This window comes from Alternaria ventricosa, assembly GCF_023758065.1.
Source record: "Alternaria ventricosa strain BMP 2768 chromosome Unknown scaffold_9, whole genome shotgun sequence".
In the NCBI taxonomy this organism is placed as follows: Eukaryota; Fungi; Ascomycota; class Dothideomycetes; order Pleosporales; family Pleosporaceae; genus Alternaria; species Alternaria ventricosa.
In genome coordinates this window covers 1,158,608-1,175,566 of record NW_026055689.1, presented here as the reverse complement: position 1 = coordinate 1,175,566, position 16,959 = coordinate 1,158,608, and the positions used below count along the sequence as shown (strand labels likewise).

General features: G+C 53.7%; 5 protein-coding genes across 5 annotated transcripts; 3 read left to right on the top strand and 2 right to left on the bottom strand.

Moving 5' to 3' along the window:
• Window positions 1–953: 953 nt before the first annotated feature.
• On the top strand, window positions 954–2,120 carry J4E93_006050 (uncharacterized protein; the record flags this gene model as incomplete). The annotated part of the gene is made up of 2 exons (XM_049343968.1): window positions 954–957; window positions 1,000–2,120. 2 exons carry the CDS (start codon window positions 954–956, stop codon window positions 2,118–2,120), a joined length of 1,125 nt encoding a protein of 374 aa, XP_049199201.1.
• Window positions 2,121–5,336: 3,216 nt separating this feature from the next.
• On the bottom strand, window positions 5,337–6,152 carry J4E93_006049 (uncharacterized protein; the record flags this gene model as incomplete). Its single annotated transcript, XM_049343967.1, has 2 exons — window positions 5,337–6,052; window positions 6,149–6,152. 2 exons carry the CDS (start codon window positions 6,150–6,152, stop codon window positions 5,337–5,339), a joined length of 720 nt encoding a protein of 239 aa, XP_049199200.1.
• A 1,006-nt stretch (window positions 6,153–7,158) lies between these two features.
• Window positions 7,159–10,214, top strand: J4E93_006048 (uncharacterized protein; the record flags this gene model as incomplete). The annotated part of the gene is made up of 2 exons (XM_049343966.1): window positions 7,159–7,278; window positions 7,365–10,214. 2 exons carry the CDS (start codon window positions 7,159–7,161, stop codon window positions 10,212–10,214), a joined length of 2,970 nt encoding a protein of 989 aa, XP_049199199.1.
• A 3,250-nt stretch (window positions 10,215–13,464) lies between these two features.
• On the bottom strand, window positions 13,465–14,100 carry J4E93_006047 (uncharacterized protein; the record flags this gene model as incomplete). The annotated part of the gene is made up of 2 exons (XM_049343965.1): window positions 13,465–13,789; window positions 13,946–14,100. The coding sequence occupies 2 exons, from the start codon at window positions 14,098–14,100 to the stop codon at window positions 13,465–13,467; spliced, it is 480 nt and encodes a 159-aa protein (XP_049199198.1).
• A 513-nt stretch (window positions 14,101–14,613) lies between these two features.
• Window positions 14,614–14,837, top strand: J4E93_006046 (uncharacterized protein; the record flags this gene model as incomplete). The annotated part of the gene is made up of 2 exons (XM_049343964.1): window positions 14,614–14,692; window positions 14,746–14,837. 2 exons carry the CDS (start codon window positions 14,614–14,616, stop codon window positions 14,835–14,837), a joined length of 171 nt encoding a protein of 56 aa, XP_049199197.1.
• Between the last annotated feature and the right edge of the window lie 2,122 nt (window positions 14,838–16,959).

Below are 16,959 nucleotides of genomic sequence, written 5' to 3'. Positions count from 1 at the left end.
CAAGCCACGCATCGCTTGCAGGCACCATCGGCACGTATAAGCACGGCAAAATCCAATGGCGAAAGAAGAGTCGCAAAACGCTCGCTAAGCACAAGAAGAACATTCCGAGCGGGGCCAGACATCCGGCTGCGAAGCCTAAGATACAAGTGGTAATCCCTTGTGGAAAGCCACTGCCCGCTCTTCCATTTCTCGAAACGAGCCCTTTCGATCTCGGAAGCCACCACGAGGTCTCGCCTCCGTCAGCAAGCCACCATCGAATGCGAGATTCCATTGTATCTCCACTCGCGCATCCGCAAACACAGCCCACAGTCAGCAAAAGTGCCCCCGTAGACACGCGACACACACCGAATCAACTCAAGAGTAGCTTCGAGTCAAACAGTTCCTGTAATGAGTCGCAAGATAGCGATGCTTCGTCACTGCACAGCAACCACTCTTCAGAGACTAGCGTGGAAGTCGATAAATCTCCGACACAAGGCAGCACCTGCCAACCTCCAGCGCATCTTCCGAGTGGCCAGACCCTGGCGCCTAGAGGTACTCTACACGCTCGCTCTGAGCTCACCCTATCTTTCAACGGTAGCCAATCCCATGCACCGCCGTCGATAGCGCCCCGAACATACGTCCACCCGTCCTCTAGCGATGAGAATCTCCCCTTCCAACCAACTTGTGCTCTTCATGTAGCTCAGCGCAAGCCACGATTGAACCGAAGGTCCTCAAAGCGGAGCGGTCCGCGGCAGAACTTAGCCGCGGATGCAAGTATGGGCAGGATCAACGAGGCGAAAGCCTCTGGATCTGAAGCGTTTCCAATTCCTCCACGTGCGTCTAGCCCTACGTTGAGCGAGGCTGAGTTCGACCTGCACGCTCAACTGGCTTCTTCGTTTGGCAGCAACGGCGATCCTCGCATGCTTGCCCAGGCTGGGACGCCCCTTGCAGAATGCAACCCTTCCTGGACAGGCATGCGTCAGGCGTCAGCTGAAGACGGGAAGCTTATTGATACTACAGGCCAGCCCCGAAGAGATTTCGCTAATGTCGTGCTACCTGATAATCCTCCTCCGGCTGTCCCTCGTAAATCCAGCAGGCGGCGATTGGCAGCCAGGACGACTGTTGAAGCCAACCGTCTACCGCGAGACCATATCGCTTCACAGCTGAAGCGGAAGTCGTTTCGAACGAGCAGAACATTGACACTTATGATTCCGCAATACAAGCGTTCCAGTGTGGATCTGGTGTTTTCTCCGCAAGCCGTTTCTACCAAGATTACCAAACCGCCGATTACGTCTGATGGAGCTGAGAAGGTCATACTCAACATCTTCCAGCATCTAGATCACTTCAACGATCTATTCTCCGCGGCCTCTATCAACAGAGGCTTCTATCGTGTGTTTAAACGACATGAACTCGATCTCATCAAATCTACCTTGCGGAAGATGTCACCGCCAGCCTGGGAGTTCAGAGAGATCGCCTTCCCTGGACACGAACTTCTACTTGCAGCAGACTTTGAGACGACACGACCTGCAGAGGAATACACCCCCACGTCGTATCTCAAGCTCCAGAAGCGAGATATTCAGGTCGTCCGCACAATCAAGTTGGAGATTATGGAGAAATGCCAGTCCTTCGTACGACCGGAAATATCAGCTGCGCTCATGAGCGCCTGCCCAGCCGAGTCTGCTAGGGTCGACGATGCATTATGGCGCATATGGACATTTTGTAAGCTATTTGGCTCGGGAAAAGGGCGTGAAGAGGATCTTGTTGCGCAGATGGACTGGCTCAATGGTGGTATGCTAGTCCATCAAGCGACCTGTACCTTCAGCATGATGAGCACAGACCTCATGAGCGACACATTGGTCGGTGCGCCTGAGTGTTTCGGGCAAGGGAACGAAGGCGGCCTTACCGCCGAGCAGCTCTTCGACATGATGGAACTATGGACCTGTCTTTCAGTCCTGCTACAAAACTTCGAAGGGCGCACTGTTCAAGCCCGACAAGCTGGCATCTACGACAACACCGACATTCGGGGTGGCGATATTGACGGCGAGGAGATGATGCTTGGTTCGTCTATCCGCTGCATGATTCTGCATCTTACTAACCAGACCAGACGAATGGATCTACCACCTCCTCACCTTTGGCCTTGACACTGTTCTCAAGCTCACCGGCCCGTTTCACCCCTCGGATCCCAAAGCCTTCGTTATTGCGGCGGAGAACGGATGGGTCAACTGGAAGCCTCCTGTGCTTGACGGTACACGACAATACTTCCTCAAAGAAGCAGCCCGACGCGTCTACGAAGACAAGATTGCGCATACATATGCTAAGATCTCAATCCGCGACGTGCAGCGCCAACAGTCCAAGATTCGGATCCAGAAACATATTGACGAACTCAAGGATCGCAAAAAGAATGGTGAGCAACGACCAATGGTTCTCATGTCTCAAGAAAGACCCATGTCAGACTGGGATACAGTGCTCCGAAGCTTGACACGCCCTCCTCTACCACCACAAGGCCCGGGAAAGGACATCATCACTCATGTCCCAGCACTGAGATCATCTTCTGCAGAGGACATATCGACATCTGTGCCTCTTCCTAGATCGAGGTCGACATCTAGCAGAACGGCTTCGCCGCCTCGGCGAACTGTGGCTCAGCCTCTACTCCCATCACCGCCCCCCTCCACAGTTCCTAGTAACTATGATCGAAATAGCATCGCTTCGATCCTAGCACCTATCAGGGAACGAACACCCTCACCGCCACGTCGAACGGTTGCTCAGCCCCTTCTACCATCTCCCTCGGTCACGACAGTCCAGAGCAACCGGGATCTATACACCATGGGCAGCGTATCAAGCGCAAGCTCTCCACCCCGCCGCATGTTCGCTCAGCCGCTTCTGCCGACACCGTCCGCTTCCACGGTGACAAACAGCCGTGATTGGCATCGCTACAGTACAGGTACATCTATGCCTTCTATCCTCGAAGATCCATTACACCATCCTCTGTCCGAACCACCCGGGCCGCCTCACCCCGCATTCCGCCCCCATCCCATGTCAATACCTTACCGTGGCCGCCACATGCGTCAGAGTAGTAGCCAGTCATCTACCGGAAGCTCCACACCCAGAAGTGGAGCCCTTCAACAGCACGAACAACAACACCATATCTATGGATCGCGGAGTCATGAGAACACAGCCGATAAGGCCATATGGCGGATTGTCGAGATGGGATTCACAGCCGAGCAGGCCCGAGAGGCGCTAAGGTTAACCGATCTAGGAGACGGATTGAGGGTCGACCGAGCGGTGGAACTGCTGCTTAGTCGGCAGACATGAGCTGGTGTTTGCAGTCGGAAGGATTTCGCTCGAGACACATAATTTCCTTTTGTGGTAGGCGTTGCGATTTTGTCTTTCGTTACAGCGCGTGCAAGATACCCCATCCTTTCGTTCATGCTTCTTATCATCAACAGTCTACAGTCGTTCAATGTATATTTTTACCTCGCCGTAACGGTCGGCGACCACAACCCACTTTGACATTATCATCTAACGGAATTCAACGGTTGAAGCCGCTGATGAGCTGTGGAAATTACCCGAAAGGGGACGGGACGGTATCCAATTTTAATCTCGCGGCCCCTCGACCCCAACGCTAATTCGGGATGACCCTAGCTCGATGGTTTGCCTTATTCGCATCACGATCAGGCAGTGCAAGGAAAGAAGTGGGAGCTTCGTTCGTGTATTTCCGCTCAGATCGCTCCTCAGACTCTTCTCTTCCCGCTTCTCTCCACCTTAACTTTCAGCTGTCGACAGCGACGAAAAGCAACCTTTGCGGAGTACAGTCCGCATACTCGATGCCCGGCATGTTGTCGCAAGCGCCGATATCTGCAACATTTCTCCTCCTCCTAGCGTCGCTCCCGTCCAGCACGCCCACCTGCTTCCTCCCCAACGGTACCGCGCACCAGGACGAAGGAACTTCGCGCTGTTCTTCCATATCTGGCTCCCCGCTCTACAACACATGCTGCCAAACGCAATGGCCGAACCCACCGGGCGGCGATGTTATAAACGGCCCTACGGCGGATGAATGCATGCCGAACGGGCTGTGTCAGAACAGAGGCTTCAGCAGCGCACCTGGACAAGAAGCAGAGCCATGGACACATTTCTATCGCGTTTACTGTGCAAATGCGAATTGGGAGGGTTGCTTGGATGTCTGCAGAGACGGGGTATGTTGCTTTTCCTCGTTTGTGGCTATGCATGTGGCTGGGTGCATAAGTTTCAGAGAGCTAACAAGCGACTAGAATCTAGCAGACTCCGTCTCACAATTGACGCCTTGCGACGGAACAGCCAAATCAGAGTACTGGTGTTGTGGAGACAGCAACGCGTGCTGTTCGGCTTCCGCTGATGCGCTGGTGTTCCAGAGAATCAGGATCCCCCAGGAACTTGGAGGCGAGCAAGTAGCTTCTGCCAGTGCGGCGCTGGCATCGCCAAGTGCTGGGCCGGCTTCCTCACGTGTGGGCACAGCTTCTTCGATCGGGAGTTCGACAACTAGGAGTGCGGCACCGGTAGCGACGGGGACGGGAACGGGTGAGGAACCCACGCCATCGTCCGACGCAGCGAACCTTTCCGGCCAAAATGAAGAGCAAAAGGATGAGGGGAAATCGAACACGGGACGCAACGTTGGTATCGGCGTTGGTGTTGGCGCTGGAGTCGGGGCTCTGCTGGGTATTGCAGTGACCATTTTACTGCGAAGACGGAAGTCGAAGCAGAAGACTCGTGCGATCGAAAGCGAGATTGCAGAAGAGAGACAGAAGCAGGAGATGAGTAAGGGGTACAACGTGGTTGAGATGCCGCATCAGGAACCGGTATGTTGACATGCTAATGTGGAGAGGGGTGTTGAGCTAACTTTGAGACAGGTGTACGAGCTTCACGACGGGAGCAGAGCTGATGTGGAGTTGGATGGGGCGAACAAAGCGCAGTCGTCGATGTATCGCTAATTCCGCTCTGAAGCTCTTTCGAATTGTTGGTCTAGCTGATTACGATGTGGCCATCGGGCCAGGTACATATCATCGGGGAAGTAATGAATGCTCATACGGACCATATCTTCTTTCTATCATCCGGTCCTTGATGCTCTGTCTCCTCGAACGTTGTCTTTACTCCACCTTCGATTTCCTAGACTGTTGGTCTTCCTTGACAGCTTCCATGAATGCGCTGGCTGCGACACCGCAAGTTCCTGTCACACTTGAGCCTACAGCAATCGCCTGGACGATCGCCAGTCCATAGCCTCCCATCCCAGCACTAGTGAGGATGGCGAACGCGCTCCCTGCAGCAATTGGAGCGACGCCTGCCTGGAATGCAGAAGCCATGGAGCCTGTTTGATGTGTCAGAAATCAATCTGGAGACACAATGGGTGGTTGATACGTACCGGCAGCGATACCGATGGGTGTGAATCCGATAAGGCCCAGCGTGGCTGGTGTGACAGCAAGAGCGATGGGGCCTGAAGCGATACATGCCAGCAACGTGGAGAACTTTTTGGGGTTGGCGAGAATCCATGCTTTGAGCCTCTCGCTGAACCCCGAGAGATCTTCCTTGGTGAACTCAATCTTCGGAAGAGCAGACTGGCCAATGTCGTGCATGATGTCGCCGCTGCTTAGCTTGTCCCAGAAGTCGCCCGCTGTAGTACCAAGATGGTTCGCCATGTCCTCTCCAAACTGTCCGATGAACTTCCAGTCGTATTCCTTGTTGATGTATCCGTCTGGGAGTTGAGGTAGGGCGTGTAGACCCTGTTTACCGCTATTGTAGGCGGATCGGGCGAGTATCATAGCATGCTTTGAAGCACTTCCGGCAATGGGGGCAGCGTGCTTGCCGGCCTCTTTACTGAGCTTCGCTAGATGGGTTTTGGCGTCTGAGGCGACTGGGCCAGCACGCTTTGCTACCTCTTGGCCGAAAGCGCTACCGTGTGCCCATGCCTTGTCTGCAGCAGATGCTACATGTCGCGCCGCCTCTGGTCCGTAGGTGTTGGCGAGTCTTCGCGCGTCTTCAAGCAATCCCATCTTGTCGGAGATTGTGATTTGGTTTGTGTTCGTGGGGTCGCGCACAGTGTTCTCTGTGTTGCTGCGTGATAGAAATCATTGTTTGCACTAGCGTGGGATAGGTGAATGCGGAGGTGCTGCTGTGTGACACCACGACATGCGGGGTCCACGCATGGAGGCCATTGCCGACGGTACGACAGTCTCAATAACTCATGAAAGTCGCAGAGGCCAGAGTTTGTAGTAACCACCAGCTGTATACTGAAGACTGTTTGCACAACATTATTGAACCTTGGAAGTTGTCACAGAACAACAATGCACTATTCGCATAAAAGAAGAACCAAGAACTATACCTTGCACACTATGTATCCACAAGGCTAAGTCGTACGACAAGTCTTGTAAGTATATGGTCCATTCAATCTCCCATTGGCCCAGTTCAACATCGATCGTTATGAAACATTGGGGTGAATCGTGCCCGATGAGGCATGAACGGTGCCTAGCAATTGCTACTGGAATTCTGCGACTGTAACTCTGTCTTGCTGGTCCACCAACGAAACCCAAACCAAGGCTAGAGAGCTCTTCTATGATACTGCAGTTGTAGATAGAGAGCCTCGTCGTATACAATGCAGTCGCTCGTGGAGGCGATAAGATTAGAGACGCGGAAATGACCGACCCGGGTCCACGTTCTAGAAGCTTGGCACGGGCCCGTTGAGCAGGACTTGGAACCTGGAGGCGAGCGGACCGATATAGCGTCATAGGCAACGGCCTTTAGACGATGGCGTGTATAGGGCAAACGGGCTGTGAGTGTTTGATTGATGTATGCGCGCCGTGTAGGCGCAGTGGCGCGCTGCTAACAGGAATGTGAGTGTCTGGCGTGAGAGGTGCAGGTGATGCAGGGCCACTTAAGCGGGGCGATAGGCTGAACGTCATCCGTGGATTCGTCTGATCGCCCTGGCTGATGTGCGGGACAGGGACCGGCAGCGGCCTCGCACCAACCATCGAGACGTGCGCGCCTGTCAGTGCAGGGATGGCTGCCATGTTTGACGTGCATGTGTGCAGCCTGTGTCGCGCCCAGCCTGCTGAGCTTTGTTGACGTCCCCTTATCCCCTTATAATGTCCGCCGCCGGTATGCCTCGCCTGCCTGCTGCAGGCCGCCACGATGCTGCGACGACTGCATCACGACATGGTTGACGAGAATGCCGGAAAGCTGCTCCGGAGGGACAGCAAGAGACAGCGCGTCCTCAAGTTCTTTAGGTCCTTCAAGCATAAGCAAACACAGCGCCAGGGTGAAGTCGCTGTACCTGTATGTCACCTGCTCCTTCTCTTTGGTCTTATCGTCACGATACTCGCATCATGATCAAGAAGCTGATAGCAAACTTCCCAACAAAGGCACCGCCCAAGCACGATAACACTGCCCCGCTCTCAGCCCCTCCACAAACACTCGATGCGATACCCCAAGAGGAACCGAGTGCCGCAGTCGATCATGAGAGCATGGCACCCGTAGAAGAGCTGGAGCAAGATCGCGTACCTACACCACCGCAAGAAACCAGGGAGGACAAGTTGGAAACTCTTGGTGAGGGCCAGCTGCGTACGCTCTTCGCTGGGGCCCCGCAGTTCGGCATCACAAAGACAGGCAGTCGCTACGTACCAACCGTCACTCATCCTTGGAACGCCGATGCTGTGCTCAAGGAAGCATCCGATACACTTCCACTTGCCGAACCCGCCTTCTCGGCCGCGACCCTAGACGAACATCCGTCCAAGACCCGACAGCTACCCGAGACTTCGAAACAGTACAATGGATATCAGGTGGACGTGGTGGAGATGCCGAGCATGGTCAGTGCCCAAGGTATCGAACCAGGGACTGTTGGCTTCTCGCATTTCCTCGAGTTGCCAAGGTCTGACACGCTGGCCAGTGAGCTGGACCAGTCTCAGTCAAGTCAAGACTCTGCTGAGTCGGTCAGGAATAAGGACGTCATGCAGGCAACTCCCGAGCGACTGGGTATCCGTCCGGTGGACTTGAACTTGATATACGACCGCTTGGCCGAGTTCCAGGACATGTACGAGGCATTCCAAGACAGCCCCGAGCCCATGACAATACTCAACAACCAAAGCTCTGGAGATCTCTACGCGAACCTATTCACCAAGTTCCTTACCCCACCGGGCTACGACGACTCTACCGCAGACCCTACAGGCTTACAGACACAAATCGTGGCCCTACTCAGGGTATTGGGATTGAAGGGTGTCTGGTACGACTTCAGCCTTGTTGAATGGAGGATAAGGCTCGGCCAGATACTGTGGAGTGAACCCGAGCCAGCCTCCGAAAATGACCATCACCCTTTGTGGACAGAGCGGGAGATACTTTTACTGCAGATCACCTTGGCCTGCGAGTTACTGCTTCGGCTGGATGCCTTCACGAATGCCGATGCCACCGACGCCGAGATCCGACTTCGAATCGACGCAAAAGATATTGAAGGATTCGTCAAAATCAAGACGAGGAAGGTCGACTGGGATTTGGTGCTCGCACGAAGATTTCTCGACAACGTCGTCATCATGAGAGGCAGCGATGCGCCAGTTTCACCCAAACCCAAACTGCGTGGACTACTGTCATTACTAAGCCAAGGCGCTCACGCCCAGATACCGCAGTCGGACCTCATCGTACTTCCGCAGCATCAAGCCAGACAACTGTCTGGGCTTCTCCACTTTGCGAAGACGCTACAATGGCCTAGCCTTGACACGGTCTCGGCTGACTTAGCTCGGAAGCTTGGAGAGCAAGACAAGATCGAGGAACCCACCCCAGCATCGCCCAGCGGCAGGTTGCTCGACATGGCCACCCCTTCCGGCATCAGTGTATACGGCACGCCACTGCAAACACCCCTCGCTTCCGGTCAACAACTGGACAGCTACTTCGGCCATATTGGGAAGCCTGCTCTGAATCGCAACAACTCTCGTGCCTTACGCATGCCACTTTCTCCCGTATCGATCATCTCGGAAAACGATGCCACGTCCAGCTACAATATCGGAGGGTGGCTGAGTCGGTCTTATCTGACCGGTCTTGTGCTCCCCGGAGAAGCCATCTCACACTTCCTCGTGTCGACCTTGCTTGAGAACGACAGCAACGCTATTGCCAACCTGGGAGAATCAGCAAACTTGTACGGCGGATTCACCTTTGGCGACAGAACCTTTTGGAGCAAAGCTTCTGTTGTTGGGCGTATTCTGGCGTGTGCCAAAGGCTCTACAGAGTCTATGGGCTGGATCTCATGTCCAAAGCTGCCCGACAGCCCTGCAGACCGTTGGTACTCGATTCACAGCGAATTGCTTCCGCACGAGAACCGGTTACGACCAAGAGACGGTTCTGACACAGTCGCCGAAGAGTCAGCTATCGCGCCAGTCGATTCTCTAGCTTCATTGAGGTCCGAGGATTTTGTCCTTCCTCAGGATCCTGATTCGTACCCGACTCCCCCCTTGGTCTTCTCGCAGTGGGAACTGGTGCCAATCAACACGGACCTCATCGACGGTGACAGCTTGACAGGACCGCCAACCGAAAGTGACATCCATGCCCCATCAATGACGTTCGTCTCCAGAGGAGATGCAGTGAGCCACACCATCACGTTGACATACGATGTTCAATTTGTCACTTCTTTCCCTTGCACCACAGCTGCGTCTGCGCCTCCTTCGTTCACGCATCGGCCCAAGGTTTTGAGGCGCTCTGGTACCGGGACCATCTCGAGATCTTCTTCAAAACACAGCGTAACTCTGTCACGCCGCAACAGCCACGGCTTTGAGCCGCTGCTATCGCATCCCCCGGACGCCGCAGATATTGCGCCAAAGCGGATGTACGAAGCATCTGCGGGACCAGAAGTCGAGGCGCTTGCGACTAGCATCAAGCCCATGAACGCGCATCCTTTACACCAGTCGTACTCGTACAAGATCGTGCCAGTCACCGATGTTCTGGATCCTGACTTCCTACTGCCGTTCGAGCTGCACACGTCCAAGTCTACGGAGCGCCTACTTGATCTGTCGCGGAGCAACGACAGCAACACAGCGGAGACAATCAAGAATAGCAAGAAGGCTGTGTTGGTGCTAGATGCCAGGGCTTCGTCTGATCTTCAGTTGCTCGCACGAGCCTGGTGTGCGGAAAAGGGCCTTCATGCGATCGTGAGTCGCGTAGGAAGGACTTGTTTGGGTTGCTCCATTCGCGAGGCCAGAGGTCTAGGCATCCACATTGTGATCAGAGTATAGGCTGCCGCGTGACTACCTGGTCACTGACGCCAGCACTGGAGTTTTTGCTACATTTCTCAAATTGTCACATTGCCCTCTGGGCAGGGAGTTGGGAGTTTAGTTTTGCTACAGGCCATTATTGCGGGCGCGCATACAAGATACCCACATTGTGAATGAATACTACTGTTACTCTCCATTGCCCATGTCAAAAGATCCGTTGCCACGTCCTTTACTTGTTTGAGAATCGCGTGTGACGAAAATAACGTGTACCCACTTTCTGCGCGTGTTCGCAATCAGCCACCGCATTCAGTCCTAGACCGCATGTCCCGTATTTCGATGATAACGGTGCGATTGCAGAGGCTGTGTTTTCCTACCCTGAGTTCGATTGCAAGATCGGCGGCGCTCACAGCCACGTGCTGCTAGCCGAGGGGGCGGGCTGTGTGTCTGTGGGTGGCCTGGCGTGCCTGATCTCACGCGAAGCGCGTTTGAACTTCGCGGGTCGAAAATCAAAAACTTCGAACACCGCTCACCAAGGCTCTTATCGCGTTCAATTTTGTGTTCACGACGTGTCAATTATCACCATCTTACTTTGTTTCTGCTCTCAACAGAATACATCATTGACCCTGACTTACAAGCTCACCTGGTCTCTTCTTACATCATCCTTCCTTCCTCCTTCGTTCAGCACCGACCCTCTACCACCAAAATCATCCAGCAGTCGCCACTCTCTCCCCGCATCCAAGATGAATTACGCCCCGATGAACCCAGAGACAGAGGAGTTCACACCCGCGCATGACGAGCCAAAAGATTGCTGCACACGATGCATCCAGCGGCTCGATTGCACGCTGGCAGGCCCATGGTGCATCGAATCAATCATTGCGTGTTTTGCGAGTATGTCAGGTTGTTTGGGCGATGCGTGTAATAATTGCGGAGACTGCTGTGGCGAATGCTGTGCTGGGTGTTGCAAGGCATTCACCTGACGCAGAAACCTGGAAAGCGAGGAGAAATAGCAAGACCCCTCAGATATTTGCGGTATTTATCATTCAACAAGCCCGTTGTTGTTGAGGAATGACCTTTGTTACTGGAGTCGTGAGTGGTTCGTTAGGGGTCTATGGGTCATCGCAGAACCAGAATATGGCGAACCGAAGTCTGGCAGAGCGCATGTGAAAGAGGTGGATGACTGAGTAAAAGGTGGGAGCGTGCCTGGAGAGCTTTGCACGCTGCTCGAACGCGATTACCTTGGACACATGCCAACACGCCGACACGACAGAAAGCACTCGCCATTGCGACTTCCAGAGAGGCAGAGCACGTGCAAAATGCCATGCTGATGGTCTCTGACCTTCAAAGTGGCATCTGCTATACTCTCCCACCACAACTTTCCGCTCATCACTCGTCGCCTCTATCGCTACAGCACTATCGCTATCATCCGTTGGCATCGGGGCCTATCGATAACGTCATTAAAGGTATGCAGAACATGACCTAATTCGGGACTGTTCTAATGTGATGCAGCAGTCATTTCATCTCATCCTTACAACCGGCATCCAGTCATTAGAGGCAGCACTTGAAGTATTCGCGCTTTGCTTTTTCTCCGCAAAAACATCCACAGCAGGTGCACCTACCTATCCAGACACATAGCATACAGACTACAGGTCAATCGACATGCCAATCGTGTTTGGGAAAGCCAGTCGACGAGCTCGCCGCATGCACCACTGTGGCAGATTCTACATGGACCGTAGGATATGTCCTAATTGTGGAGCGACAGTATACCTATTCTCCAGACACGCCTCTCAGACTTGTAGGACTTGCAAACACAACTTTGTCTGGAAAAGTGAACCAGAGGTCGTACCGGCGAAACCTCCCCCTCCACGTCCTCTTGGTTAGTCTAACTTGACTTTGACGTGCCATATTCGGGCTGATTGAAGATAGGCCGCAAACTCGTACGCGTGTTGAGCGACATAGAGGATGGCAATGAATCCGATGATTCAGATGACGAAAGCCTGAGGCCGAGAAACAGTGTCACGAGTGACGAGGGTTCTTTCAGCAGTCGTTCGATTTTGACGACCGAATCCAGAGACGACAGTGTAGTCGGCCCACTCAATGACGAGGCACCATACAACTCCGAATCAGGCCAGGCAGACGATGCACAACGGCCAGCAACTCCTCCAGTCAGCCTTGCCTCGCATAGCACAGACCGCAATCCTCGACGGATACCCTTCATCACACGTCCACTATCCCACATACATGTCCCAAGGAAGTACCGAAGACACACCAACCGCTTCCGAAGGGAACCCATGGCACCTAATCCGTCCGTGATAACCGCGCATGCTATTAAGAGAGTACCTCATAGGGTTATGGTCAAACAGGCCTTCAGTCTCAATTTCCTTCTCGAGGCACGGGCACGCGATCCACCCAGACATGGGGGATCTCTCAGACACCCATCTCCTATCATTGAGCCGCGTGATCCTGACGGTGTGATTCTGCAACACTGCGCTGATCTTCATCATGCTCTTCTGCCGCTTGAGGGGTGGGAGAGAGAAGAAGAAGTGGTGGAGGAAAGTGGGGCGGCCGAAGAGAGGGGACGCGAACCAGATGAAGAGGTCGAGTTGCGAAGATCCTCCAGCCCTGACGCGCTATCTCCGATCATCGAGGGCGATGAGGTTGGTCTCCTACAGCCCGAACGGTTCAGTGTCGATGATAGCAATGAGGATGGGGAGGCTATGCTTTTGGGGGAGGAGGAGTCTCTCCGCGATCTCATGCGAGAATTTTCTTGCTACACGTTTATGCGTAACGTGGGTGCTGGACTGAAAAACAAGGTACGCAAGTGGAGGAGATAAGACGGGATGCAACAACAGCTCTAGACTGGACACGTGCGTTTGCGCGCTGGTGTCATTCGGTCTGTCGGAAACACTGTACTTCAACAACGCGTTAGATACTACTGATGTCGACTCTGAGAAAGAGCATGCTCCTGACCAGACATGTCTATCGCTCAGTGGAGAGTCATGGTTAGCATGCAAGATAGACCATAGAGCTGAAAAAAAAAACCTGAACACGCGAAACTTTCGAGTGCCGAAGGATTCTGATCGTTGTTTGTTTGCTACTTAAAGCAAAGGAATAATTGTCAAGTAACACGCTGGTGCATATGCTCCAACATGATTCCGTAGTAGATATACATCCAGCTCGTTCAACCCTCCCATCTGCCCGCACCCGAAGCCTAGCTTTCCAGCCGGGGAATCCACTTTCCAACCTCTCAACCCTATCCTCATCCATTCGAAATTTACTTCAGAGCCTTCTCAGCCTTCTTCTCCGCCTTCTCAGCAGTGTGCTTAACATCCAGCATCTCGCCCTTGGCCTGACCCTCGGTGTTCTCTAGACTCTTGTTGTACATGTAAATGCGACCGACCTGTGTGGCACCGACGCAGAAGACGAGGAAGTTGACACCAGCCAGAGCGACGTTCTTGGGGCGGATGACGAAGCACCAGCGCGTCCAGATGGCGCCTGTGCACATGAGCGCGAAGTTCTGGGTGAAGGAGAGGGATTCGGCGGGGCGGGAGAAGTCGGAGGCACCGGCGAGGACCATGCCCCATTTCATTACTGGGGCCCTGTTGGGGTGTTAGCATTTGTGCGATGGCTTGGGCGGGGTGTGGTGGGTTTTGGAGGTGGGTGTTTGCTGCTGCGGATGCGGATGCGCTTCGGAGAGTGCGGGGAGCTGGCAGCGCATTGCGGGTGGGCATAGAGGTGGTATCGAGGCGGCGTACCAGAAGTGGACTGTCTTGGGACCAATGGGGCTGTTCCAGAACTTCTGGAAGCCAGCGGGCTCAGCGCCCGCCGTGGACGCATGGCGGCGGGCATTTGCGCGTTGGAAGAAGGGTCGGAAGGAGCTGAAGATGCGGGAGCCGGGGCGGAACGACATGATCGCGAGTTGTGTCCTGGACTCTCGAGGTCGGCGATTCGAGCGGGAGAAGCAATTGGGGCGTCGAGAGCGAGGTCGAGGCCTTGGCGAGTGTCGTGTGCGAGAGCCGTCGCGATGTCGGGCTCAAGCACTGAGATGATAAATCCGGGACTATCGATGGGGGTGCTCCGACTGCTTTAGGCCCAAAAGGGTAAGGCGTGCGTCTGGCAGCTTGACGAACATTGAATGTCGCTGCCGGCCCAGTGACGACAGACACCGATTGATACCCCCGCACACCAGTACCGGTCCCTACCATGGCGTCAAAAGCATTCGCAAACGGCCTCAAGGAGCTGAGGTTCCTGTTCTGCCAGACCAGCGAGCACAGCGCCGCGACAAGGTATGCGACAACCGAGTGAAGGAGCGCAACCCAACGCGCAGACCATTGCACAAGAGCGGGATAGACAGGAGAGGCAGGATAGAGCGAACCGCGCTGACCGACTGGACAGGAATTTCCTTATGCGAAGCTACCCCGCCATGAAGAAGGCCAACCCATCCATCCCCATCATGATCCGCGAAGCCAGCAACACCCAGCCTACCGTATATGCGCGATTCGGTGCGTCACTCCCAAGAAGGACATACGAGAGCGATGCTAATAATCTGGGGTAGACTTCGGAAAGGAACGGAAGCTGTCACTGAAGGGTCTGGACGACAAGGCCATTGAACAACAAGTCACAGAGCTGGTACAGAAGGGCGCATGAATACATACTGGGAAGGAAGACGAATGAAGCAGACAAGAGTCGTAGGCGAAGGACGAACAGGCATACAAATAGCTCAAGAGAGCACAGCATAATAGCTCTGTATAGCCCGAATTGACCGTCTTCAAGAGTCCACTTCTCATTCACCTCGACTTCCAAATCCCCATTCACCCTCACCATCCCATCTTCTGCGTAGCATATAAACTGCTCATCCGCCTCCCATCTTCCTATTTCCTCAGCCGCCAGAACCTCTTTTGCCGACTACAGCCTCAAAATCCCTCTCACAAACTTCACCACACACAAGCCCGACATCTACATACACTAACGATGTCTCACCAGACCAACCTCCCAGGCCACCACGATGCCGACATCGTCGCCACCGAGCTCGACATATTCACGGCCAGCGACGTGAGTACCTCCCGGCTCCTCTATGATAATCAGATCAGTACTGACAAAGTTACTTGTATAGCACCCCGCTCTTGCCGCCGGCCCCGCCGCTGATGCGCTCAGGCGTATCGAGCAGCAGTACCAGCACCTCGTCGAGCTGCTGATGAAAGAGAAGTCGGCTGCGGCCGCCAAGATCGCAGATCTTGAAGACACCCAGCGCGCCTTGTTTGAGACTCTCGGCAAGAAGATGATGGACGAGGTGAAGGGGGTTTTCGTCCAAACCCACATTGTGCCCGACAAGAAGGTGGTTCTGCGGGTCGGAGAGGAACTCTGGTCTGGCATCTTCAAAGATGTTTGAAGATGGGTTAGGTGGTTCGGTACTATTCTGATTCCCCGTCTTGTTTCCTCTTTCCCCTCCGAGTTTTTTGATTTTTGTGATTTTTCTTAGATAGACTGGCATCAAATTCCATCGCGTGGTGTGCCGCATATCATGTGTTCTTGGTGTGTGTACAGTGGTGTCTTCGCGATTTTGTGATTTTGACATTGTGAATGCAATATGTTCTACATGCTTATATATAAGTCAAGACTTCCAGGTACCGCATACATCTTCCAGAGTAGCAGCAACAGGCTCAATCCCAGAGTCGTTGTAGTCATCTCGGTAACACTTGTTCGGTGTCTTACGTCGCGGAAATCCATCGACTCACATCACGCCCACCTAAGAACTTAGCATCATGTCCGCCTCAGTGGCGTGTAAGCCTCAACAAGGCGGCTTCTTCAGCCGGTTTCGTCGCAATGACTCCGCAATGGGCTCACCCACAGGCTCTGCTACGCCTTCCCTGGCGCCCTCTCTCGCATCTTTAAGTCAGGACAACGATAATCTGGCTGCGATCAACACTCGTCTACAAAAGCGTAATCAAGAGTTGATGCAGCAGTCTGAACTTAACCAACTACTCTTCCAACAAACCTCCGAAGAGCTCACAGCGAAAATAAGCGAATTTGTGGAGCTGAAAGAGAGGTTTCACTCCAATGCTGAAGCTACCAACGAGACTATTCAGGTCCTGGGACAGCAGCTCCAGACTCTGGAAGAGCAATTGGCGGAGTCACCTGGGCGTCGCAGCTGAGCGTGAAGCCCAGCTAGCTGTGCAATTCGCACAAGCCCAAGACACCAATACTTCGCACGATGTTCAACTAGCTGATTCCGAAGAGCAGCAACACCACCTCTCCTTGGAAGCTGCCCATGTGCAGTCCCCCACCCAAGAAGATGTCAACGACTTGATCTGGGCCAAGCTCCAAGACAAGAATAAGACGATTCATTTCCTGCGTTGTCGGCAGGCGAAATCTGATAAGCGCATCCAGAAGCTGAAGGAGCGTTTGGAGGTTGAGCAGAGTTTGGGCAGGGATTGGGTTGAGACTATCATGATGGTTAATATGAAGGTTAGGGCTAGGGCGAAGACGGTGGATGATGCTGGTGCTGAGGTGTAGATGTAGGTGATACGGCTTGATAATATGGCGTAGTGATTGGTAAATAGTAGTCGGACTAGGCGATATTTACATAATGCACTCTACATCTTTCCCAACGTTTCGGATCTATTCTTCGTCCATTTCTTCAACTATCAGCTCTTCATCATTCATGATTTTCTTCTCCACTGCCCCTTAATGCTAGCAGCTTCCGTCAAAGTCCCGCTCATCCATGCTGCAATAACCGTAGCACACTTCACAGTAACACCCTCGACGTCAA